This window comes from Podarcis bocagei (assembly GCF_964188305.1).
Source record: "Podarcis bocagei genome assembly, chromosome: 5".
Classification (NCBI taxonomy): domain Eukaryota; kingdom Metazoa; phylum Chordata; class Lepidosauria; order Squamata; family Lacertidae; genus Podarcis; species Podarcis bocagei.
The window spans coordinates 49929733-49957161 of NC_138129.1; the positions used below are offsets into that span (position 1 = coordinate 49929733).

Consider the following 27429-nt stretch of genomic DNA (forward strand, 5'->3'; position numbering starts at 1 on the left):
CCATCATGGCTAGTGCAGTGTTTCCCAAACGTTTTTGGGCAACGGCACACCTGTTTACTGAAAAAAAATCTCGCGGCACACCACCATTAAAGCCCCGCCCCGTGACGTCAGCGCGCAGCGTCACGCCGGGAGGGACGCACAAAAGTGAAAGTTTTTCCCCTCCCCCTTGCCGGGGAACCTCCAAGCTTTGGGCAGGCAGGCAGGCAGAGCTGGGAAGGGGGTTTCCAGGGGACACGGCAGCTCCTCGAAAGGCTTCTCTCAGCTGCGCTCAATCCTCCTCGGAGAGGATTTCCCCTCCGGTCCCATGCCTTCGTTTGGGGCATCGCTCCGGCTGCTCCCTCTCCCGCCGCGCAGGAGCGATGCCTCTCTCTGGCTCTCCCTCGGCGCAGCCTGAGGGAGGGAGGGAGGTGCGCGTGTGACCCGTCTCTGCTGGGAGACCAAACCCAGCGAGGCAGAGTCGCGCGGAGGCGCCCAGGCAGCGCTGCCGGCTGCGAGGAGGAGCGCCAGGCAGCAGCAGGAGGCGCGGCCTCTCCTTGCCGCCGCCGCCCCGCCTCTCGCCGCCCGACTCGCCCGCCTCCCTCCAGGCATCTCGCGGCACACCAGCCGATGTCTCACGGCACACTCGTGTGCCGCGGAACACCGGTTGGGAAACACTGGGCTAGTGGACCCTGCTTGCCTTATCCTCCACGAATGCATTTAATCCTTTTTTTAAAGCCATCCAAATTGGTGGCCACCACTGCCTCTTGTGGCAGTGAGTTCCACAGTCAAGGATAGGTGAGAAATCTAATAAATAAATAGATTAAGGACGCCTGCCTGAAACCTTGCCAATCATTGCTGACAGCAGTGAGCTAGATGGACTAACGGTCTGACCCGGTACGAGGCAGCCTCTTATCAATTCCTGTCCACACTTGTTATTGAAATTCAACACAGAGTTTGGCTGCTTAATTCCCACTTTGAGTGGGAGTTGAACTGCTTCTGTGCAGAAATCCATCCAGAATGTTTGCCTACACAGTCGGCGTTTTTGTGCATGTTTATACAAGGACAGCATACAAGTAGTATTTCTGTGGTGTCACTTTCTCAATAGACTGCGTAACAGCAAAATGAAAATTATGGGCATTTGAACAGCTGCTGAGAATGAATAGCATGCCATGGCAAAAAAACAGAAACACTCTTCTTTCAGCTCCCAAAACCTTGGGACTAGCCATTATAGCCACATCAACTTTGTGTTGTATTTTTTTTTAAAAAATAAAAATGCAGAATGGGTCTACGCATCCAAATGCACCAGGCACAGAAGTTCCATTGTGTGTATTTACAATACATTATAAATTGGCTTTTTAAAAGGATTTAACTGTTGGGGTTTTCCCAAATGGAATTTCTCATGTTGTGAGAGAGCCCCAGTGTTCAGGACATGAGAAGCGTTCCTCCAGTCCCAGATATATGGAAGCTGGCTGCAATTCCCCAAGAGAGGCACAGCCAGTGTGGCTTCTTCCTGGTGTTGTTGGATTGCAACTCCCATGGATAACTGCCAACATGGCCAAGGGTGTGTGGGATGATGTGGACAGGCTGCTTGGACGAGTGAAACCAACCACCTGTCTCCTGGATCCTTGCCCATCCTGGCTTATAAAAGCTAGCCGGGAAGGACTGGGCGATGGGCTTCGTGGGGTGGTGAATGCTTCCCTCCGTGAGGGAGCCTTCCCAGACCCGCTGAAAGAGGCGGTTATTAAACCGCTTCTTAAAAAACCATCTTTAGATGCGGCCACGATGGCCAACTATCGCCCAGTCTCAAATCTTCCATTCCTGGGCAAGGTGATTGAGCGAGCGGTTGCCGAACAACTCCAGGCACGCCTGGAAGAAGCGGACCATTTGGATCCCTTCCAGTCGGGATTCAGGCCTCATCATGGGACTGAAACTGCCTTGGTCGCACTGGTTGATGCGGGCTAGGGACAAAGGTGAGAGCTGTTTCCGGCGGGCTAGGGACAAAGGTGAGAGCTGTTTCCTAGTTCTGCTGGATCTCTCAGCGGCGTTCGATACCATCGACCATAGCATCCTTCTGGACCGTCTTGAGGGGCTGGGAGCTGGGGGCACTGTTATACAGTGGTTCCGCTCCTTCCTCCTGGGCCGTGTTCAGAAAGTGGTGGTGGGGGATGAGTGTTCAGACCCCTGGGCTCTCACTTGTGGGGTGCCTCAGGGTTCTGTCCTCTCCCCCATGCTTTTCAACATCTACATGCGGCCGCTGGGAGAGATCATCAGGAGGTTTGGGCTGGGTGTTCATCAGTATGCGGATGATACCCAGCTCTACCTCTCTTTTAAATCAGAACCAGTGAAGGCGGTGAAGGTCCTGTGTGAGTGTCTGGAGGCGGTTGGAGGATGGATGGCGGCTAACAGATTGAGGTTGAATCCTGACAAGACAGAAGTACTGTTTTTGGGGGACAGGAGGCGGGCAGGTGTGGAGGACTCCCTGGTCCTGAGTGGGGTAACTGTGCCCCTGAAGGACCAGGTGCGCAGCCTGGGAGTCATTTTGGACTCACAGCTGTCCATGGAGGCACAGGTCAAATCTGTGTCCAGGGCAGCTGTTTACCAGCTCCATCTGGTACGTAGGCTGAGACCCTATCTGCCTGCGGACTGTCTCGCCAGAGTGGTGCATGCTCTGGTTATCTCCCGCTTGGACTACTGCAATGCACTCTACGTGGGGCTACCTTTGAAGGTGACTCGGAAACTACAACTAATCCAGAATGCGGCAGCTAGACTGGTGACTGGGAGCGGCCGCCGAGACCATATAACACCGGTCTTGAAAGACCTGCATTGGCTCCCAGTACGTTTCCGAGCACAATTCAAAGTGTTGGTGCTGACCTTTAAAGCCCTAAACGGCCTCGGTCCAGTATACCTGAAGGAGCGTCTCCACCCCCATCATTCTGCCCGGACGCTGAGGTCCAGCGCCGAGGGCCTTCTGGCGGTTCCCTCATTGCGAGAAGCAAAGCTACAGGGAACCAGGCAGAGGGCCTTCTCGGTAGTGGCGCCCGCCCTGTGGAACGCCCTTCCAGCAGATGTCAAAGCGATAAACAACTACCTGACATTCAGGAGACATCTTAAGGCAGCCCTGTTCAGGGAAGTTTTTAACGGGTGATATTTTATTGTATTTTTGGTTTTTATGGAAGCCGCCCAGAGTGGCCGGGGAGGCCCAGCCAGATGGGCGGGGTATAAATAATAAATTATTATTATTATTATGATGATGAGAGCTGTAGTCCAGCAACATTTGAAGGGCACTATGTGGGCAACTCCTGCTCTAAGATGTGAAGAAAAAGGTACTCTGTGCATGCTCAGTACTGGTTCATTTCTTTCAGGGCTAAGCTTTGGCACTGAACATTAAGCCCCAGAGAGCCCTGATCACAGTTTACAAATTCTCTGGGAGGGATGCCTTGCAATAGTAATAGTAATGAGAGCCATTGTGGTGTAATGGTTCAGAGAGTTGGGACTAGGACCTGGGAGACCAGGATATGAATCCCTACTCAGCCACGAAGCTCACTGGATGACCTTGGGCCAGCCACCTTCTCTTAGTACGTACCTCACAAGGTTGTTGCAGTGATGAAATGGGGGTGGGCAGGAGAGCCAAAGTCAGTAAACTCTTCATCTCAACGTCATGGGTTTGAGCCCCACATTGGACAAACGATATCCGCACTGCAGGGGGCTGGTCTAGATCATGAAATCATAGAGTTGTAGAGTTGTAAGGGACCCCAAGGGTCATCTTGCAATGCAGGAATTTCACTAAAGCATCCACGACCCTTCCTGTTCCCTTCCAATTCTATGCTTCATGTACACCCCCAGAAGAAAAGACGGCATATAAACGTCAGAAATAAATAAATAAAAGCCAGTCCAGATGGGCAAAGTCTGCCTGCGGACATGAGCAAGCCGAGCCCCTGCTGCACTCTGTACACGCTCAATGCCACCGCCCGTTATTCCCGGGTTGCTCCTAAGGCCCGGCCATCGGCCAGCAGGAGTCCGGCGGACCTCTCCAGCAGCCCTGCCGCCGCCGCTGGGGGAGAAAGTGGCGGTGTAACGACGGGGAGGGCCCCACCGCGCGGCTGCCTCTCCTCTCCAGCAGCCGGGGCTGTCGCGGCTCCTTTAAGAGCCGCAGGTCTATGGAAATGAGCGTCGGCGAGCTGCTGCCGCAGCGGAGCCTTGCCGGGCTGGTTGGCAGGCGGAGAGACCTTCGCGGGCTGCGAGCAAGAGCGCACGCGGCGGCGGCGGCGGCGGACCTGCTGGGGCTGATCGGCGGAGCCGGCGGGCGCCTCGGCCCGGATCCTCCGCTGGGCATGAAGCGCAGCTGCTGAGCGACGCGCGGACGGACGGAGCGAGAGGAAGCCGGAGTGCGGGCGGCGGCGGGAGATGGGCGGCGGCTGCGGCTGCTGCGCCCCCGGCCGGGCTGTGCTGCTGCTGCTGGCGGCGCTGGGGATCCCCCGCTCGGCCGCAGCCCGGAGCCCTCCGGGGCCGCCCTGCGCCCCCTTCAGCGGACCGGCCTGGCCGCCGCCGCCGGAGCCGGAGCTGCTCCCCGCTTGCGCCGCGCCGCCGCTCTCGTGGCGCTGCCCGGCCGCGCGTCCTGCCCGCGGCCTCTGGGCGCACCTGCTCGGGCCGCGCTGCGGCGGCGGCGACGCGGCTGAGGACGGCGACTTGGTGCTGCTGAGCCGGCTCCTGCTGGCCCCGGAGCCGGGCCCGCGGTTCCGCAGGGGGCGCAGGCGGGCGCTGTGCATGGAGCCGGGCGCGCGCGTCCCCCTGCCGCCGGCCAGCTCGCGGGGAGGCTGCCGGCTGCGCTGCCGGTTGCGAGGCGACAGCGGCGGGAGCGAGCCGTCGGACCACCTCCAGGAGGACTTGATGCTGCCCCCTCGGGCCAGGTGCCTCCGCTCCGGGCACCCGCTGCGCCTGGAGCTCCTGTGCAGCCTCTGTGAGGAGGAGGAGGAGGGAGAGACCTTTGTCCTGTGGAGCCTCGGCCTGGGCTCTTCGCAGCAGCAGATGGAGAAGCTGTGGCAATCCGAGGGGGCCCCCCGAGGTGGCGCGGGGAGCAGCCGCTCCAAGAGGAACGTCAACGCCAGCCCTCAGTTCCAGATGCCAGCCTACCAGGCTTCAGTGCCGGAGAACAGGCCGGCGGGGACCCCCGTGATCATGCTGCGGGCCCTGGACCCCGATGAGGGTGAGTGGGGCCGCTTGGACTACTCCATGGATGCCCTCTACGACAGCCGCTCCAACAGCTTCTTTGCCATCGATGCCCAGACGGGGGCCGTGACGACGGCTGAGGAGCTGGACCGAGAGACCAAGAGCACCCACGTGTTCCGCGTGACGGCCACGGACCACGGCGTGCCGCGCCGCACCGCCCTGGCCACCCTCATGATCACGGTGAGCGACACCAATGACCACGACCCGGTCTTTGAGCAGCAGGAGTACAAGGAGAGCATGCGGGAGAACCTGGAGGTGGGCTACGAGGTGCTGACGGTGAGGGCCACGGATGGGGATGCCAGCCCCAATGCCAACATCCTCTACCGCATCCTGAACGGGAACGGCTCCAACCGGATCTTTGAGATTGACCCCAAGTCCGGCGTCATTCGCACCAACGGCCTGGTGGACCGGGAAGCGGTTGAGGCCTACCAGCTGATGGTGGAGGCCAACGACCAAGGCAAAGACCCGGGGCCACGCAGCACCACAGCCACGATCCATATCACGGTGGAGGATGATAACGACAACTCGCCGCAGTTCAGCGAGAAACGCTACGTGGTGCAGGTGCCCGAGAACGTGGCCTCCAACACTCACATCCTGCGGGTCAATGCGACCGACCGGGACAAAGGCAGCAATGCTCTGGTGCATTACAGCATCATGAGTGGCAACACCCGCGGCCAGTTCTACATCGATGCCCAGACAGGTAACATAGATGTGGTCAGCCAGCTTGACTATGAGATGAACAAGGAATACACCCTCCGCATCAGGGCCCAGGATGGAGGAAGACCCCCTCTTTCCAACATCAGTGGCCTGGTGACCATCCAGGTGTTGGATGTCAATGACAATGCCCCCATATTTGTCAGCACCCCTTTTCAGTCCACGGTGCTGGAGAATGTCCCTGTGGGCTACTCTGTCATCCACATCCAAGCCATTGATGCGGATTCTGGGGAGAACGCTCGGCTGGAGTATGCTCTGGTTGACACGAGCTCTGATTTCCCCTTCACCATCAATAACAACACAGGCTGGATTGTGGTGGCCTCTGAATTGGACCGTGAAGCTGTGGACTTCTACAACTTTGGTGTTGAGGCCCGAGACAACGGTAGCCCCCCCATGACCTCCTCGGCCAGTGTCAGCATCACCGTCCTGGACGTCAATGATAACAATCCTGAGTTTACTCAAAAGGAATATACCATGAGGCTCAATGAAGACGCTGCTGTGGGCACCAGTGTCCTTACAGTCTCTGCCATTGACCGGGATGTCAACAGTGTCATCACCTACCAGATCACTAATGGGAACACCCGCAATCGTTTCTCCATAACCAGCCAGAGTGGTGGGGGTCTCATCACCCTTGCCCTACCCTTGGATTACAAATTAGAGCGTCAGTACCTGCTTACCATTACTGCTTCCGATGGCACACGACTCGACACGGCCCAGGTTTTTGTGAATGTGACAGATGCCAACACACACCGACCAGTCTTCCAAAGCTCCCACTACACCGTGAACATCAATGAGGACAGGCCAGTGGGTACCACTGTAGTTATTATTAGTGCTACGGATGAAGACACGGGGGAGAATGCCCGCATTACTTACTTCATGGAAGACAGTATCCCTCAGTTCAAGATAGATATGGATACTGGTGCTGTCACCACTCAGATGGAGCTGGACTACGAGGATCAGGTGTCCTACACGTTAGCAATTACAGCCCGGGACAATGGTATCCCCCAGAAATCAGATACTACCTACCTGGAGATCCTAGTCAACGATGTAAATGACAACGCACCTCAGTTCTTAAGGGATAACTACCAGGGTTCTGTATATGAGGATGTGCCAGCTTTCACGAGTGTCCTGCAGGTTTCCGCCACCGACAGAGACTCTGGGCTGAATGGGAGGGTGTTCTATACCTTCCAAGGTGGGGACGATGGGGATGGAGACTTCATAATTGAATCCACATCGGGCATTGTTAGGACACTGCGCAGGCTGGACAGGGAGAATGTCCCATTGTATGAGCTTAGGGCATATGCCGTTGATAAGGGCATGCCAGCCATGAGGACCCCTATTGATGTCTATATCACTGTTCTTGATGTCAACGACAACCCCCCTGTCTTTGAACAGGATGAGTTTGACATTTTTGTTGAGGAGAACAGCCCCATTGGTTTAGTGGTGGCCCGGATCACTGCCAGCGACCCAGATGAGGGCACCAATGCCCAGATCATGTATCAGATAGTGGAAGGCAACATTCCCGAGGTCTTTCAACTTGATATCTTCTCTGGAGAGCTGACGGCACTGATGGATTTGGATTATGAGGCCAAGTCTGAGTATGTCATTGTGGTCCAGGCTACTTCAGCCCCACTTGTCAGCCGGGCCACTGTGCACGTCCGTCTGCTGGATAAGAACGACAACATTCCTGTCTTGAAGAATTTTGAGATCCTCTTCAATAACTATATCACCAACAAGTCCAGCAGTTTCCCCACGGGTGTGATTGGCAGAATCCCAGCCTATGACCCGGATGTCTCTGATACGCTTACCTACAGCTTTGAGCAAGGCAACGAACTGAGGCTGGTGCTCCTGAACCACAGCACTGGAGAGCTACGTCTGAGCAGGGCCTTGGATAACAACAGGCCTTTGGAAGCGATCATGAGAGTATCTGTGTCAGGTAAGGTGGCAAATGCATTCCTGTGCGTTTGGGTTTGGATCTCAAGTTTTGGGGGAAAGAAGCTTTGGGAGCAGTCTAGTTGCTCCAAAACTCTGCATGCCTACCTCATGCTCTCCTAACCTTGTGGCTACTCTCAAATGGCATCATAGAACCTTAGAGTTGGAAGGGACTCAAGGGTCATCTAGTCCAACCCCCTGCAATGCAGGAATCTCAGCTAAAGCATCCATGGCAGATGGCCATCCAACCTCTGCTTAAAAACATCTAAGGAAGCTTTTAAAGAAAGGGCGTCTGATCACACCCAGAAAACTTTTGCTAAATAACTATTCTGAATATGTGGTATATGGCCACACTGCCTCCCCCAGCCTGGAGCCCTGGACTGCAACTCCCACCATCCCTGAATTTTGGCCATGCTGGCTTGGGCTTCTGGGAGTTGTAGTCCAAAACATCTTTACACCCGCTTTTGACACTTGAGATGTACGTTTTTAGGACCTACCTCATTTCTAAGATTGTTAGTTGTTTTAATCTGGTTTTAATATTGTGTTTGAACTGTTGTAACCTACCCTGGGACCTTAGGGTAATGGGTGGGTAATTAATAATAATAATAATAATAATCTGCGGAGCACCAGGTCAGGGGAGGCTGGCTTAATCTGTTGTTTGCAATTAGGAAGCATTTAGCTGATCATTGCCAAGGTGCAGCAGCAGCAGCAAAGTAGACCTGCTTTTTTGGAATTGGTGGAGGTTGCATAACAGCCAAATGGCGATCCAGGATTCCGTGCGCTGCTCCAGTTGGCTGCCCCAGTCTTTGCTCTGAGACAACAGCCGAAGCTGCAGAGTTTCTCTCCCCTCCATCTCTTCCACAGGCTCCCAGTATCCCTGCCAAAGAATCTTCTTCCTCCTCCCTTCCTTTCTATTCCCTTTGAATGGAACCAACCACTTGAGGCTAATTCCATATAAAATTGGCTTTCCTTGCATGCGAGCTGAATGCATGATGATTTGATGCCACCAATAGTGGCTTTTGGTGTTTGGGGCAGTGCGGGTGAGGCAGGAGGAGTGCAAGATGGGTCTGTTCTGTGATCATTCATTCGGAAGATGGAGCTGATCTTCCTCTGATCTCTGAGATTCTGTTTATCAGTGCCTGGAAGATGAGGGAGAATGCTGGGAGATATTTGGCTGTCCTATAAGGAAGCTTTTAGTATGTCAGTGTCATTGCTACCAGACATAGTCCCACAACAAACATGGGCTCTTTTCTCCCAGAGCTTATACTCCTTTATGCTTTTTATTCCTCAATATGCCACAATACTTTTTGGGTGGTATGCTGCTAAGTTTTACACAGACCCACTGAAATTGATGATCTCCATTCTTTGCAATGGGTCTACTGTCAGTGAAAGGTAGTCAAATTCCACCGCTTGTTGCATTTTTGTTGCAACTGAGAAATGAACGCAGCTACTCTTCTGCAACACAGACGTGGAATTTGTGTGCGTGAGATGGGTGTAGTATGTGGGGAAATGTGTCACTGGAGTAGAATAGCTGTTTTGTTCCAGGAGAAGGTTGCAGTCCCTTTAATTAGCCAGATAGTCTCCTTTTCCTACACTGCCACTTTATTACAATGCCCGGTGTCTGTGCTTTGCAATTACATTAAATTAAATGCCACTGTCCCAGTGCAGAACTTTGCAGGGTAAGCAGAGAGGCAAGCATCAGCAGAGACAGTTGTTGTTTTTGGGTATAAACTGATGCAGGGATGGGGAACCTGTGGCCTTGCAAAGGTTGCTGAGCTGCAACTCCCATCATTCCTGAACATCAGCCATACTGGATGGGGCTGATAGGAGTTGATTTATTAAATTTGTATAGCAGCCTTCATCCAAAGAAGGCAGGGTATTCCAGCATCACCTGGAGGGTCACAGGCATCCCATCCCTGGGTTAATGTTAAAGCTACAGCTAACTCATCTTCAGGGTGTCAAGGGCTTACAGAAGGACCAGTGCCAAAATCTCAGCATAGAGGACCACAGGTGGATGAAAGGTAAAATGGTAACTTATGGCAAGCATAAGAAGAGCCATCAGGCTAAAGCTCAGCCAGTACTCAGTCCAGTATTCTGTTCTCATAGCAGCTAGCCAGATGCCTGTGGGAAGCCTGCATGCAGGACCCAAGTTCAACAAGGGTCTCCCAGCTTCCTGCTCCCCTCTGAATAGTGGGGGATTTACAAAAAGTTGACTGTGAACTGCGTAATTTGAATTTGCTTTAGCCTCTTGGAACAGGGATGCAGAACCTGTGGACCTCGTGATGTTGCTGGGCTCCAACTCCCATCTGCCTCAGCCTGCATGGCCAACAGCCAGGGATGCTGGGAGTTGTAGTTCAACAGCATATGGAAGTCTACAGGTTCCCTTTCCTTTTTCTGGAATTCTGGTGACATCAGGTAGAGAGAGGTCCTGCTCAGGAATGGCTTAGTCATCCAAGGCTTGCTTACATGTAGCCTCATCCAGGAGGCAGTTCCTGATCCCAAAGTGTGTGTTTCTGACCATTTCCAGCAACTTTTAAAAGAGACTATGGCCATGCCATAATGTCAGTGGGTTGTATTCAGTGCTTTGCCAACAGGGTTCCATGGGTACAATGTTTTCTCTCCTACTCCCATTCTAGATGGTTCCCCCCAACCTTCTAGAGCCGATTTTAAGGGCACATGGAAGGGTGGAGGGGGAAATAAGTTCCACTGAGTACCCAGAAGACCCTTCTACCGATGGAGCTGAAGCTATTGCCCTGCTATCTTCAAATATGCTACTGAAAATGGGTGGAGAACACATTTTCCAGATGGGCTCTTGTGTTTCATTGGTGGGTGAGCATCGTCAATATATAATGTTGTAGACTAGTGTGTGCTGAACGCATGTCTGAATGGATAGATGAGCTAAGGCTGGCAAGGTATATAAAGCTTACTAAGGATTTTCCCACGAAGAATACTCTGCTGCACCTTCACAACTTGTTCCGGGTTCAAGGGGCTCTGGGCAAAGTGTCCTTTAGTGGGCTTCCTCCTCTGTCAGCATTCTATGGTGGGCTTACTGAGTCAACGGCATTGCTCAGTGCGGTGTCTGTTTGCCATTTAATTTCCCACAATGTCTCTGGTGTAGCATTGCTTTTGGGCGTTGTGGGAAATACCCACCTATCTGGCACTGCTTAGAGTGCCAGATCAGATTTGTTTAGAAAGGGGCAGAGGTGGGTCCTTCCCAGTTGCCGGGGCTATGGACTCTGCCCAAGAACAGCAGGGACTGATCCTGGCTCTGATGACTGCCCTCCTCCCCACTCTGGCTGCAAAGGACTGGGCTGTGAGTGAGGAACATGTGGTGGTCGTGGGTGTAGTTGGAGGAAGGGAGAGAAGCCACTTGGGCAAACAGGATAGAGCTTACACGCCTTACATCCTTCCCCCCCCCCCCACATTCATGTTAAATCTCATGAATCAGGATGTTGTTGACTCACTTCTGCAAAGCCTCCCACTCTGTGCTGGAGCGAATTCAACCTGGCAGATGCTCCTTTTCCTAACTTAGATCTGGTGGCTTGATAGCACACATCCCTCTTTTATCCAGAGTTCGAGGCCTGCACCCTATTTGTCCAGCAGGAATTGGAGGCTTTGGAGAGGATGGGCTATGACTACAAAACTTTGGGCTCCTCACTTCTTCGCAACCCAGCCTCTTTGCCTCTATAAGCAGAGATTTCCTCAAGGCAAAATCACGCCAGGTGTGGTTGGTGCCTCGCCTGCACCTGATCCTTAGTGAAACTGAATCATTGTGTGTGCGAATCTGGCAACTTTCATTGGCCCTAGAGTCATTCCTACCAAGGATGGGAAGTATCTGCTGGTGGAACTCCTTGGAGGAACGTAGCCTGGCCTAGCCTGGCCAGCATCTACAATTGCTCTCCGCCTTCAAGTAACTAGTTATTACTTGCCTATTACTCTCCTGGGTCTTTGTAGCAGCACCTGTTCGACAAGGTTTTCGCCAGGAATTAGAGCTGAATTTATGGTCCAAATTCTGCTTGTGATGCAGTTGGCATCTGCCTTCAGGGAAGGCTAATAACAGATTGTTACAGCACGCACAAAGTGAAGTGAAACCTGCCAACTGCCATTGGCAATTTGACTAGGCTGCTTTCGCAGGGCGACGGGACAGGAGATATTTGTGGCGGGGTAGGAATGGGTGGTAGATGCATCTGAGTTTTGGGGAAAGGCCAGATCTTAGTGATAGAGCATCTGTCTTACATGCGGGGGGTCCTGGGTTCAGCCCCTAGCATCCCCTAGTTGGAACAGGAACACACCAATCTGAAACTCTGGAGAGTTACTGTTAGTCAGTGTAGACAATACTGAACTACATGGACCAAGTCTGAATCAGTATAAGCTATATTTCAAGTTGGCAGGGGCAGCAAAGATCATGTAGGCCAAATCCTTACCACAGCTAGTGTTTTCTTTACCTAAAAAGCAGAAATAAATGTTAACACGTCCTCTCTAAAACAACAATGACCAAAACTTCAAAGGGAGATGATTTCATGAGATCCTAGGCAAATCATTTTGTTGCTCAGTTGCTGTTGCAGCCAAGTTTTTCCTATTTTGTAGAATGACTGTTGTTTACCTGCAAGTTAAACCCCACAGACTCCTGTCCTCCTTTTAGTGGCAAAAGAAATTGCTTGCTTTCAGTTTGATTTATGTCAAGGCCATATATAAGTTACTTAGCTGTCTTTTCTGTCAGCTGCATAATTCCCTGGTTGTCTTTCTTCACATCATAATCTTGCATTTTAATCCCTGCATTTTCTTTTCTTTTCTTCCTCTGCTCCGATGGCATTCTTTCATGTATGGCATCCAAATTGGGCACGACACGTCCTGCTAAAGCTAACCCCAAATTGTTATTGATTAAAAATGACACCATCATTATCATGTGAGCATTGGGTATCTCCCCATGCAGACTTAAGAGAACCCCCCCCCCCAACCAACTAGAAACCAAAACCTTTTTTTGTGGTGAAGCTGCTGAGGTTGGAGTTCTGGCAAAATACACAGTCTCTGATGCTGTCTGCTGTCAGAGATTTGACACGCCAAGTCAGGACTTGCAAAGTCGTTAATGTTTTTAGTCTATCCCTTCCTAAGAGGGATGGCATACTTTTTTCCCATCCCAGCTCACAAGTTCAGTATTCCGGATGATCACAAACATTGCCAAAAAGCTAAGGGGAGAGATTGTGTTTGTATATGTAGAAGGTCCCAGGAGCATCACTGAACGTTACCCCCTTATTAATGCTGCCCTCCATAGCATGGAAGACGATGGCAGGCCTTCCTGCCGGAGACCAATTTGGAGATGCTTAAGAGCAGCTGTCCCTGAGTCTCGGCAATTAAACTCTCAGCATGGTGGCTGCCGGTCGCACCTGCTCTGTGGGGATAGGAATACAGGGACTGGGGAATACTGTACAGTGGATAGATTGGAGTGCCGATAATACACATAGCCCCTGGCTGTCATTGGAGCCCCACTGAATGGTATTCCTGGCTTCTGATGCAGGGGGAATCCAAGCCGCTGGGGTTTATTGGGAAATTGCTGCAGCTGGCACTCCAGAGCTGGTGACTGCAGAATTAGAGGGAGGGTTTTTTCCTGGTGTGGCCAGTCAAAGCAAGAGAACAAATGCCCAGTTGTATTTCCAGCTGGTGGGTAGATGGTAATAATTTATTTCATAAAGAATTATATTCTGCTTGATTGACAGAAAGAATAGGACAATGAAATTGTCGGCAAAAACAGTAAGAAACAACTATTTAAATATTCAGAAATAATTAAAATCAACAATAAGCTAAAAACCCACTTAAAACACATGTAAACATTCTACATATCTGGGTAGGCTGGCCTAAACAAAAAGTTTTTAGCAGGTACAGTCATACCTCGGAAGTCAAACGCCTTGCAAGTCGAACGTTTTGGCTCCTGAACGCTGCAAACCTGGAAGTGTTCCGGTTTGCAAACATTCTTTAGAACCGAACGTCCAATGCTGCTTCTGCGGCTTCTGATTGGCTGCAGGAGCTTCCTGCAGCCAATCGGAAGCCGTGCCTTGGTTTCCAAACATTTTGGAACTCAAACGGACTTCCGGAATGGATTCCATTTGACTTCCAAGGTATGACTGTGCAGTGAAGGTGTCTGCCAGTAGTCAGGGGGTTCCAAAGTGTGGGTGCTACTGCACTAAAAGAGTGATTTATTGCAGATGAGGAATGAGTATTATGTGGCACCTATAGCTGTGCCAGTTCTGCAGATTTGCTGTGACTATGCTCTTCTGCAATGAATCCCCCCAAAGGCTTTGAAGTAGAGTCAGGACCTGTGTCACTGGGGGCCATACTACACAATGCATGCAAGTGGACATCATGGTAGTCCAACAGCCTCTTTTGTAGCCCAGCTCCAGAGGAGGTGGCTGGCAATGGAAGAATGGCAAGAGTCACCATTGCTTGTGCCAAAGCCTTCATGGAAAAAGTGTGGCGTATGTGAAGAGACTCTTCCTAACTCAGGCAGGGAGATGAGATGCTTATGTAAAATATTTGTACAGTATTGAGTGCAGGAACACTTATATAGTGCCATCCACATACACCCTGCTTAAAAAGAATGAGAGAATATTTTGGGGGGAAGACCCCAGCCCATCTCACCCAGCATTCCCAGTTGGTTAGAGTATGTTTCTGATAATGCCAAGGTTGCAGGTTCAATCCCTGTGTGGGACAGCTGCATATTCCAGCATTGCAGGGGGTTGGACTAGATGGTACCCATGGTCCCTTCCAACTCTCCAGTTCTATGATTTTAATTGGTTAACCAGATGCCTATGAGAAGTCCATAAACAGGACATGAGCACAATAGTCCTCTCCCATTCTCAGTGCCCAGCAACTGGCATTTGGAGACATATTGCTAGAAGTACATGGCTGGCTGTGTTTGGACATAATGCCAAATATAACCATGGTGTGGCTTTATGGGAACAAGCTGCAGTGAGCCTTGGGCTTCCACATTCCTCCCTTCCTGCTTCTGGTGCAACTGCGAGGAAATTGGAACCTTCCACTTCTGTTTTAGGCTACTCAGGATTTAGTGTGCCATCGGAACCCTAAACCGTGGTTAAGCTTAACTGTGGTTTGTTGAAACAAACCAGCTTCAAAATCATTTCAAATTGGCTTGTTTGAGCAAGCCGTAGGTAAGATTACTCATAATTTGTCTAGGGTCAGATGTTATGACAAGCTGTGATTAATCTCTAAAATGAAAGTGGAGGGGTGCATGAGCCGATGGCTTGCAGTGGTCCATTCTCATAACACTAAACCATGATTTAGCTGCACACCTGAATGCAGCCATTGCGTCAGATGTTGAGAATTGCTGCCCTCACTGTGAGGAGTGCAAAGCGCAACACAGCTGCATAGCAAGATGTGAATCTTTCCTTGCTGGATATGGCCTGACAGCAAACTTGCTCCTACTGATGGACTCTAGGCCTGCAAAAAGACTAATTACAAATAACACATGACAAAGATGCCCCAGGGGCAGGAAAATTGTTCAGAACATTCGCTTTCCCCAATGACTTCTGCTTTTTCAGACCAATAATGTTATTCATCAGAGCTTGCTGTTCACACCTAGAGAAGGGCTTTTATGTAAATGCATTTCCAGATACTGCCAACGGCATGTGTAGATGGCAGGGAGAATAACATGCCATGATTCGAGCAATGTGTTTGTGGTCAAGCACTACCAAAGATATTATTCATTAAGTTTTCTGCTGTCCATTTATACAAGGTTGGTATGCAAAGATCCCTAAGGAATCTGATTAGCAGCAGCCTTTGGCTATCGGACTCTGAAAAGATTCGCCACCCCCAACACCTTCCATTTAGCCAGATTATGTGTGTTGTATATGATGGCAATGTTTGCAATAGCTTCTGGAAAAAATCCGCAAGTTACATTTTTCCTGCCACTGATTGGAGGATGCAAATATTATCCTGGTGAAACAAGGTCTCAGGATCATAGTCATGCTTTTTATTAATTTCAGGAAATGTGTATCTTTTAAAATGTGTACAGATGATACACCTGAAAACATGTATTGTACATGTATACTTCTAGCTGAAATTGGCTACTGTTTGATAACGAATGTCCTTTTGGTGGCAAATAGTGACTTATCTCTAAGGGTCAGTGTAGTATAGTAGTTAGAGTGCTGGACTACGACCTGGGAGACCAGGGTTTGAATCCCTGCTCACCTATGAAGCTCATTGGATGACCTTGGTCCAGTCACTCTCTCTTAGCCTAGTCTACCTCACAGGGTTGTTTTGAGGTGGGAAACCACATGTATGCCTCATTGAGTTCCTTGGAGGACAGGTAGATGATGATGATGTGTGAGATGGCCCCAAGTGTATAGAGTCTGGTGATGTGGCTGTGGTTTCTCTGCAGTTCTTTCTGGCAGGCGAGACAGAGTTAAGACTCGCTATTAGTAACCTTCCAGCATCTTCTGCTACATACAACTATTGCCCTGATTGCTATTGCGCTTCTTCTGCTTGCATGGGGATTTTTGTAATTTATTTTCATTTATTTTGTTGATTGAATTCCTACACCACCCTTCACGCAAGGAGCATAGGATGAGTTCCAATATAAAAACACAAAGATGTGCAACATAATAACAAACAGAAATAATACCCCTCCCTTTTTTTAAAGGCTGTAGATTCTTTAGTTAACCAAGGGTCTGGGAAAAGAGCAAACTTTTTGCCTGGTGACTAAATGGTGAATGATGAACAACCCAGTATATGGGGTTTTCCTCTTAATTAGGTCTCCTGATCATGTGAGTTTGGTAGTACAGATTTAACGGATCCGCTACGAAAACCCTGGAATCCCACTAAAACCACTTGCATTAGTGACTTGAGGGTAAACCAAGACCCTATATGGCTTTCCCTGAGTTGTGGAGAAAATGTGCTGCAGATGCTTAAAAACAACCAGTCCTGAACTATGTTGAACTTGGCTTGTTACATTTTTACTTGGTTTGTTTATAAAAACATTTATATTTCCATTTAAAAGAAAATGCTCAGATTGGCTAATAGCACAGCATCAAAACACAGCACTATTAAATACACAATATATACCTAACAAAAGTAACAGGAAACAAGAAACTAAACAAAGCTCCCAGTACGTTTCCGAGCACGATTCAAAGTGTTGGTGCTGACCTTTAAAGCCCTAAACGGCCTCGGTCCTGTATACCTGAAGGAGCGTCTCCACCCCCATCGTTCAGCCCGGACACTGAGATCCAGCGCCGAGGGCCTTATGGCGGTTCCCTCATTGCGAGAAGTGAGGCTACAGGGAACCAGACAGAGGGCCTTCTCGGTAGTGGCGCCCACCCTGTGGAACGCCCTCCCATCAGATGTCAAAGAGATAAATAATTACCTGACATTCAGAAGACATCTTAAAGCAGCCCTGTTCACGGAAGTTTTTAATATGTAACGCTGTACTGTTTTTAACACTGATTGGGAGCCGCCCAGAGTGGCTGGGGAAACTCAGCCAGATGGGCGAGGTATAAATAATAAATTATTATTATTATTATTATTATTATTATTATTATTATTATTATGCACGTAGACAAATCACAGCAAAACAGTTGATCAACACCTGATATGGCGCATGAATTTGCCCGTTCCAAGGGATCAGTCATATACTTCCAACTCTGTGGGGGTAAAAGCCTGATGAAAAAGGAAGATGTTGAGCAAGCAGTGGACAGGTCATGTCAACGCCATCTCCTTCTGTCTGTGTCCCAGTTCAATCTGTAACTGCAGCTGCCTTCAGTTGTCTCCCTGCTCATCACTCAAACGCTGATAGGCGTCACGTTTTGAAGGCTGGGGAGAAAGATTTCCAGCTATCATGGGACATCATTCTTTCATTAAATCCCTCACCAGGCAAAAAAAACCCCAAACCAAAAACACCCTTGGCATGAGGCCCATTCATGCTAATCAAGATAGACCAACCTCCTAACACCCGTGGTTAAAGACTGAAAGGTGGAAGAGAGGCTAGGCAAGGACATTTCATCAAGTTTGTTACGGTTATGAGCAGGGGAAGAAAAATGTTTCAAAAGTGTGCAGGGACTCAACCTTGAAAGGAGGTTGAAACCTTGTGTATAACATACGGTGGTGTGTGGGGCTTCCGCTGGACGCTAAAGTTGAAGCAGTAGAAATGGTCATTTCTGTTGGCAACCTTTGTGCCAATCCTGCTTAATGCCAGCTGATAACTGCCACATAAGAAGGGCCTGCTGGATCAGGCCAATAGCCTATCTGGTCCAGCATCCTGTTCTTACAGTGGCCACCCATATCTGTCTGGGGAAAACATGCAAGCAGAACCTTAGCCCAAGAACACCTTGCCCTCCTGTGGTTTCCTGCAACAGGTATTCCTGCAACTAGCATCCTTTCTCATTCCTGGATGGATCTTCTCATTCACTGGTACATCATCCCCCAGAGGGGTTTTTCTTCCTGTTCTTCCAGTTCCCCACAATCCTGACTTACAGCCTTCTGCTTTGAATTGCCACCCACCTGTGTAAGACAAGGTGTTCTGAGCCGTGAAGCTGAGTCTTCCGGGGTTAACGTCAGGAGGAGTCTAGCTATATTGGCGGGAGTGAAAATCCCAGAGCCGGCTGGGCAGCTGCTAAGATCCCTCCATTGCAGGGCAGCCTAGGATAGTGTGGAGGTGGGGGCTGACTGCAGATAATGCACTCAAGCCATCTGCTCCATCCTTGGACCTTTGAGAGCAGGCTCCCTTTGATCTGGGCTCCGTGGGAGAGGCTACCCTTTTAACATTTCATGCAGCCCCTCAACTGTGTCTGTGATGTTTAGCGTGGAGGATGATGCTGATTTAAAGGTGCAGAGATGCGATGGATTGGGGGGGGGGGTTAGAAGCCAAGGGATTAAGCATTCCTTACTACAAGGGGATTAGGGTGGTGGGATAGCGGAGGCGGATGAGATGAGACACAAAATGGGAAGGAGCAGATCATTGGCAGTAAGCTGTTGGGGAGACATTAACTAGGTCAGAGGCTCTGAGGGCAGCAGGTCCTCTTGAGCTTTATGCTCTAGAATAGGGATGGACAACCTGTGGCCCTCCAGATGTTGTTGAATTATTATTATCTATTATTAACTTGGTTTCTTACTTGCCCTTCACCACAGGGTCCCAGGGCAGGTTGCAGCAATCCAGAAGACCGTATTGAAACCAGTTTAAAACAAAGACAATGGAAAAGAACAGGATGGGTCTTAAAAATAGGTATCTCAGGTGTCAAAGGTCAGGGTAAAGAGGTACGGTACATCTTCAGCATATGATCTTGCAGACATGACCCCTCTGTGGGGAGGATATTCTGTAACTTAGGTCTGCCGTAGAGAATGTCCTCTTCTGAGCTGCCACACCCTGAATATCTGAGGGTGGTGGAGCTTCCAAGAGGGCCTCCTCTGTTGATCAGAACATAGGAGATCCATGGGAAAGGAGGCAGTCTTTCAGATATTTGGGGCCTAAGTTGTTTAGGGATTTAAATACTAATGTGAGCACCTTGAATCAGACCTGGAAATCAATGGGCAACAAGTGTGACTGTTTTGAAACAGGGGCCTTATGAGCTCTAAACAGAACCCTATCTGCCTGCTGCATTTTGGACAAGTTGAAGTTTCAGAGTCGTCTTCAAGGTTAGCCCCACGTTGGAAGATGACATTGTAATAATCAAGCCTGGAAGTTACAATAGCATGGAGTACGGTGTCCAAGTCATTTCTGAGAGCCAGTGTGGTGTAGTGATTAAGAGCAATAGACTCGCAATCTGGGGAACCACTCCTCTGCTCCTCCACTTGCAGCTGCTGTGTGACCTTGAGCTAGTCACACTTCTCTGAAGCCTCTCAACCCCACTCACCTCACAGAGTGTTTGTTGTGGGGGAGGAAGGGAAAGGAGAATGTTAGCTGCTTTGAGACTCCTTCGGGTAGTGAGAAAGCGGGATATCAAATCCAAACTCTTCTTCTGTCCAAAGGTAGCTGTAGCTTCAAAATGCAGCTCTCATCTTGCCTGGGTGTTGGCCAAGCTGGCTGTGGGTGGTGAGAGTTGGAGTCCAGCAGCATCTAGAGGACCACAGCTTTCCTGTCCATCGTCTAGGAAAACAGAAGCATTCTCCATGCAGGCGGATTGGAGTGATACATGAAAAACCCCTATGGGGTTTTTTGGGTGCAGATGCCAGAGCACAAGATGCACTTACCTCACATCAGTTGTGGGTTGTCCACGTGCACTTAAATGGCTTCATTTCTTGGAAACATACACAGAAGTAGGAAGCTGATGGTTTCCCAGCCAACACTTCTGTGCGTTTTGCCGAGGAAAAGTCTGTATTGTTGAACTTGGATATATGTTCTTGATTGCAAAAAAGCATAGAAGAAATGGCTTCTAGCCAGTCTCTGAGCCATGTTTTGCCCCCTTGCAGAAAAAACTGTTGACCTAAAATTCCAAGGGCACGTTCCAGAAGTGGGATAGTCTGCAGTCCTCCATTCTGTGCTTAGCTCCTTTGCTCTTTTCAGGCACATTTGCATAGCAGGACTATGCTGATGGTCACACATTAAAGGCATGCAGCTCTTATTAAGGGGATTGGATGCGATGCTGGATGTGGTCCCAGTTTAACACATGTGCACCATATTTCAGCCAGCACTTATCCTCCTGCAGCCCACATGGCTGATGAGGACCACTGTGGGCTGTGCACTTTGCACTTTTCAACTTTGGCTGCCTGCTTCTACTCAATATGCCATGTCTTATGTTCCGACATGGTTGCCTAGTAATTAAAAAATACATTCAGAGTGGTTGATGCCAATGAAGACTCAGATGTCAAACTGGCTGTTGCAGTCAATGAGAAGGGCGTCCCATGGAAAAGGGACCTTTCTTTTCCAGAGACCTGTCACATACTTCTGCTTGGATGACTCTCTGAGAGTGCAGATAAACAGCTTGGTTTCTTGTATCCCAGGTAGATACATGTTTAAACAACTGCTTTAGGGGTAATTTGCGCAAACAAATTGCTATGCCGAGTGTGTGGCATGGGTGCATTGAGTTCAGCACATGTTGAAATTGGCATGTTACTGTTTTGCCATGCACTCTGCTCACAATTTGATCCATTTTTCCTATGCCACCTACCTCTGCCAAATCTGTCATGACATGACAAATTTGGTTAGGTTGTAAGCTGCGCATGGTGATGACAGCTTTGTCTCATTCTAATGTCTCCATCTATGGTTTGCTCATTTTGTATGTGTCTATTGGCCCTTTGTCCCAAACAGTTCCAAACAGTCTTGCTTTTACACCTTAATCAATGGCACTGGCCAAATAATTGATTTCTTCTTTCCTTTAAAAAGAGATTTTGCCCAACTTGAGGTAGATATCGTATCTGCCCTGCCCTTGAAGGTGTGCTGCAAATAAATTTGATATATATAGTAGGATCTTTAATAGCTCTCTTTATCCCACTGCCTCCGAATGACTTATTTTCCCTAAAGCTTTCTACTGCTAGGCTTTGAGTTACTGGTCAGCTGTCTTTTGCTATTTGTTCTGCCGTTTCTTCATAAGCTCTACATGAACTGTTGTAAGTCATGTTCCCGTCTGCTAATTTCCCATGTCCTGTATTTGACAGTTAGCCATCTCTTGGGGCCAATTCTCACTGTTGCTTCCTCTCTCCTCCCCAGGAGAGTACAATAACTGTGTGGAAAAGAGTACTGTATGTAAAATATAAGGCGAAAATGGTGGCATGAGTACAGTGGTACCTCGGGTTACAGACGCTTCAGGTTACAGATGCTTCAGGTTACAGACTCCGCTAACCCAGAAATATTACCTTGGGTTAAGAACTTTGCTTCAGGATGAGAATAGAAATCGTGCGGCGGTGGCGCAGTGGCAGCAGGAGGCCCCATTAACTAAAGTGGTACCTCAGGTTAAGAACAGTTTCAGGTTAAGAATGGACCTCCAGAACGAATTAAGTTCTTAACCCGAGGTACCACTGTAATTCATTTCTTCTTCTTCTCCACACTTGTGCTAGGGAGCTGATAGATTCCGTAGATCTGAGTCACGCGTACAGGGAGGAGAAAATGGACTTGATGGTGGTCATTCGCCTATTAGGTTTTATTTGCTGCTTCCTCTATTTATACAGATTAATCTGTGTTGGGAAAACTTTAGCTTCCTATTTGGGAAAGTGAAGCAAGCAGAGGGTATCACTTGCAGGTTCTCGTCTTCTGTATCTGAGCAGTTGCTTTTCTCACTTCAGGGCAGCGCAAGCAATGTTGTGACAGGTTCAAAAGGGTCCAAGAGCGGCTGGTTGCCTTTCCCTGCACTTGAGCGCTTTTCTTTATGTCTTTCGGGCAGCTCATAAAACATGGACTGGATTCTTGGATTTCTTTTCTTCTTTTAAGACCCTCCTTTCCAGGAATGACTCCCACTTATTTTGTTGCAAAGCTTCTCTCCTTTGTGGTCCTTTTGATTACAGAGCTGGCTAAGATGCTGTCAAAGGTGCAGGCCCTGTTTCATGAAGAGACTGTGAAAATGCAAATCTCCTTTTCCATCACTCTCCTCATTTACAAGCCCAGTTTTGTATCCAACAAAGTTATACGCAGAGCAGGCTCCTTGGCATTGATGAACCGTACCTTAGTCACGTCCATTAATTTCAGCAAGTCTACTTTGCATCTGACTGACTTGGCTACAACCTCCAGACACCCCCCAGTTTGAGCCCTTTGGAGAGAATCAGAATCTGTGGTTATTTTGTAGACATTCGCTTTGGGACTGGCAAAGAGAACTCAGCCTGGCTCACTGGCTGCCTCATACTGCAAACTCAGAGAAGCTGTCCTTGTTTCTGATTTGATCCAGGAATGTCCCACTTTTCCTTAGGATGTCCCTATTTTCATTGGAGAAATGTTGGAGGGTATGGAGTTATCCAACCCCCGAGTGGTCTGAAGGCAATCCTGTACAGTGCTACCTCCGTATAAGTCCGCCCCATCCAGCGTCCATTTCGGCGGACGTCCGCAGCAAACCTAGAAGTACTGAAATGGGTTACTTCCGGGTTTGCTGCTCATGCATGCGCAGAAGCGCAAACTGCTCCGCATGTGTGCGCAGAGCGGTGCTTTGTTGAGCATTCTTTTTGTCGAGCGTCCGCGGCTCTGGAACAGATCGTGGGCTCAAAACAAGGTATCACTGTATAGGGAAGTTTTTTTTAAAAAGTTTAATGTTTATTATGTATTTATATATGCTGGAAACTTCCCTGAATGGCTGGGGCAACGCAACAGTTAGATGTGTGAAGTATAAATAGTAAAATTATCATTATGGAATGGGACACCCCTGTTTTCATCACTGAAATGTTGGAGGGTATGCAAACTGTTATTGTGCCCTTTATTCAAATAAGAAGCAAATTAACCCTTAGGAATGGGACCTGGAACACATTTGCAAACTCTTAAAGTGCAGTGATAAAGCTTCTGCTGTGCATGGTGTCACATTCTGTGTGGGGGGGGGGAAATAATTGTGTGAAGATCATCTGGTGTTCTGGGAAGGAGCTCTCAGGGTCAAACTCAACATGAGTTAAGCACAGGTTGGAATTGTTTCTCTTTACAAAAAGCAGCCACAGCAGGGGCCCTGGTCTGGATCAGGACCATGGGACCATTTTGCTGCTGGAACTCCCCCTTGAAGCTATTTGCCCTTATTTAATTCCCGCCCCACCCCCAGTTGGAGTAAATAGCAGCTGGGGGTGATTTCTCTGCAGGAAAAGGGTGCAGGAGGTTAAGCCCCTTTCCCCCATGTCATGTTACTGATCCCAATGGGTGGAGGGCATTTTAGAGAAAGGAATATGGTCAATTTCAACCACCTACCTTAAAGAGAGGCTTAAAGTCACCTCTAGTGTGAGCCCTAACTGCGTCCATGCCTAAAAGAGAGGAGGTAAACGTTTGAGCTTGCCTACTTGCTTTCTGTTTTCTGCCATATGCACATAAGACGGAGTCATCTACATTTGCAGACAGAAGATGGCAAGCAGGGAAGCTGATTCTACCCCTGCCATCCTCTGTCAGCTGGCTGACCCTGTGTGTTGGTTGTTCATCCATCCTGTTGCTCTTGTGCTCCTTTCTTGGTTGGCTCACAATCAAGCTTTCGTGCTTTTTTTGGGGGGGGGGTCAGAGTACCTGCTCTGCCCCCTAGAAGTTCCTGCCCTTTGTGCTGACCTCCTAGAGATAGGAAGCCAGGGAAGAGTTGGAGCCATCTGTGACTTAGAAAGAGAAGCAGTGTGGATGTGCACTCTCTGTGGCAAGCCGCACAGTTGTTCCTTGTAGCTATTTCTCTGCGACAGTTGACCTAGTGCTGTCCTTAGCCCTCTTGCCCCCACCCCCAATTCTAATTCAGTCCACTGTTGAAATCTGTCTGGATAGCAGTAAGAAAACTCAATGCCGAAGGGATTTGCACGTTGCGTTGTTTCTACCATATGTTTGTATTCGCTTAATGCGATGTGGGATTGGCCATGCACCCCTTCCCCAGAGCGGGGAGTTAAGCTGCTCAGACAGTACCGTTCCATTGGGGCTGCCCCACTCTTTGTCACCCAGGAGTTGCCAGTGAGGCAGCTTCCCTCTGCCCAGCTTCTTTGCTTCATGGAGTCAAATGATTCCACAGCAAATAAATTGCTCCAGTTCAATTTGCACAGTGGCAAGATCCTGCCAGTCAATGGCTTGCGCAAATAAAGCCGGCTTCCCATCCATTGCTGTGTTTGCCATGTACCTAATAACTTCCTGCCATTTCACTCTTACCCACTCCATCCCTATAGCTTTCTTTTTTTCCCAAAATTTTTTTTTATTGGTTTTCACAATTTTTATAAACACAAACAATGCACAATACAAACAAACAAACACATAAACAAACATGTATAATTTCAAATCCTTTTTTCTTAAACCTTACTTCATCGACTTCCCCGTACCTCCCCTTTCTGCATCCCAATTTCCAAATTTGTTTCAGCAAATCCTCCCCCTTGATTTTATCTAATTTTCCCATTCTTTTCTTTTACTTAATCTTTTACAGCTATAGTCCCCTTTTTTCTATAACCTCGACATTTTAGCATTCATTAATTTTACAATATTTCTTAAGATAAATTTTGAATTTCTTCCATTCTTCTTCCGCCGTCTCTTTCCCCTGGTCTCGGATTCTGCCAGTCATTTCGGCCAGTCCCATATAGTCTATCACCTTCATCTGCCATTCTTCCAGAGTGGGTAGATCCTGTGTCTTCCAATACTTTGCGATGAGAATTCTTGCTGCTGTAGTAGCATACATTAAAAAACTCCTATCTTTCTTTGGCACCAATTGGCCGACAATGCCCAAGAGAAAGGCTTCTGGTTCCTTGGGAAAAGTACATTTAAGTACCTTTTTCATTTCATTATATATCATTTCCCAGAAAGCCTTAATCTTCGGGCACGTCCACCAAAGGTGATAAAAAGTACCTTCAGTTTCTTTACATTTCCAACACATCCCTATAGCTTTCTAGGAACTCCTTAGTTAATGCTATATTGAAAAATTGTCCCATTTAAAAAATAAAAAATAAATTCTACATCAGTTAATGAGAAAAGTAAATGCCTTTGAATATTAACAGAAAGGAGAAAAATGTTTGGTGCAACAATATGTTAAGCTGAAAACCCTGCAGCCACTGAAATTCTAAAGACATTCTCAAGTGACCTGAGAGAAAGGCGGAACGGAAGCCTCTTAAGCAGGAGAAGAAAACTTTCAAAGAACTGGAGGGCAGGTTTTGGCAGTGGCAATGGCTGCAGAAGAACGAGGCCAATGGAAAGCAAAGCTCCTCAATTCTCACCAGAAGAAGAACTCTGCCACTGATTTCCTGCTGGTAGTTTTGGCAAGTTTCAGTAGCTTACCTCTCCTCCAACCCTGCTTAAAAGTAAAATAAAAAGGGCTTTGAGACAATGTTATCCAAACACTGATGCCTGGAAAGTCACCAAAGACTGACAGTGATGCCAGTTTAGGATTCCAGGCACCTCACGCCTTCAGTGTTGGGTGAATGTAGGAAGGGTGTGGGTGTGCATGGGGCCAGAGAGGTGGACTTGCCAGGCAGTAGAATTGCCTAATTTTGTACATGATGGGCCTCCTGCATACTATTAATCGGGGGATTTTTGCAATGTGTAATTTCTTCCCACCAGCCCTGCACTGTTGGAAGAAGCCCCACCTCTCCAAATGTTTTCCTTTGCAGCAATCACACAGAATTGCTCTTGTGGCACAGAATTGTTGTTGTGTATTGATTATTTCAATCTTCCTAAGTAATCAAAAACTATTCTCCGCCCTCTGAGCCATGGCTGTTGTTTTTGCCATCTGAAGGATCGCTCAGACAGATTTGTCTCCCCATGTATGTGCTTCTGCCATTCTTGCTTGTACAGACCCCATTTGTGGACTAATCTTAATTGCTTCTGCTGACTCCCTTTGAACCTAGATCCCTAATTAACCCATGTCTGTGCCGGGACGCATCTTGCAAATTCTGCAACCCTCTATCTCCCTGGATTTCATGCTTTGCTCTTCTAATGGGATTCTGCCTCCCCCGCACCCAGTAGCAAATCCCCTTGATTTTCCCACAGTTTCTCCAGACAATTACAGGGTAGCATCTGGGGAAGCTGGCTTATCAACAGTGCCTTAGTGGCATGCAGTTTTCTCAGTGTCGTGGCACGGTGAGAGTCCAGCAGCACACCAGAGTCATGGAACATGAATGGAGAAGGCTCTCAGTCAGTTGTGGCATGGGCTCTAGGGCTCATCTATCTTTGGTCCTGTATGTGAGACTGATGTTTTCTGGGCAGCTCCAGACCTCCCCTTCAGAGTTGTAGGGGTAAGGAAGAAGAGGGTTGCTCTCAGAACATAGTGTATCTCATCAGTGATGCTGATCTGGATTGAGGAGGCCAGATGGCAACTGGAGGAAGGGGGGAGGCCATTCAGGATTGCCATGGGCTTGATGGAAGGACTGGAATTGGTGCCCTATGTATGCTGTGATGAGGTGATTGATAGATTACAAACATAATAGACAGAATGTCTTGAATGTATTAGGACAACGTTCTGGGACTTTTGGGCTGGATTCAACTCATGAAAGACTTCTGCTAGCACAGTGGAGTCACTGGGGGAGGAAGGGGGGTGCGGTGGGTGTGGCTCGCCCCGGGTGTCATCCCTGAGGGGGGTGACATTGCTGCCCTGCCCCCCTGGGATGCTCACAGCACACCCTGCCCCCGTGGGCGGCTAGCCTCACCCCTGGGTGCACAGCATGTGTGCTGCTTTGGGTGTCGGATCAGCTAGCTCCGCCTTTGAGTGGAGTTCCCTTCTCTCTCCTCCCCCAAATCTGCTGTGGAGGGTGAGGAAAACTCCCATAACAGATTGGTGGGAAGAGCTAAGAGAGAGTTCCACCCAGCAAGCAGAAATACTTACAATGGCAGGACTATCGCCTTATAGTGTGATGACGAATTCCACCATCAATTTTCCACTATCCTGGTATTGACTCCTGTCCACCACAACCACCCTCCAACCATCTCTCTGATTCTTCCTTTACTTAGCTGTAAGTTTGGTGTGAATGGATTTCCTTCTTCCAACAAGGTGCAGCCTTTTGGCAGAAACGAACCCGGAA

General features: G+C 48.9%; 1 protein-coding gene across 4 annotated transcripts in view; it reads left to right on the top strand.

Moving 5' to 3' along the window:
- Positions 1-4230: 4230 nt before the first annotated feature.
- Positions 4231-27429, top strand: part of CELSR2 (cadherin EGF LAG seven-pass G-type receptor 2) — a 123943-nt gene continuing 100744 nt past the window's right edge. For all 4 annotated transcript variants that reach the window (XM_081194145.1, XM_081194147.1, XM_081194146.1 and 1 more), the window contains exon 1: positions 4231-7855. In XM_081194145.1, the coding sequence (XP_081050271.1) occupies positions 4384-7855 (3472 nt within the window). In that variant the 5' untranslated portion in view covers positions 4231-4383. The remainder of the gene's footprint in view (positions 7856-27429) is intronic.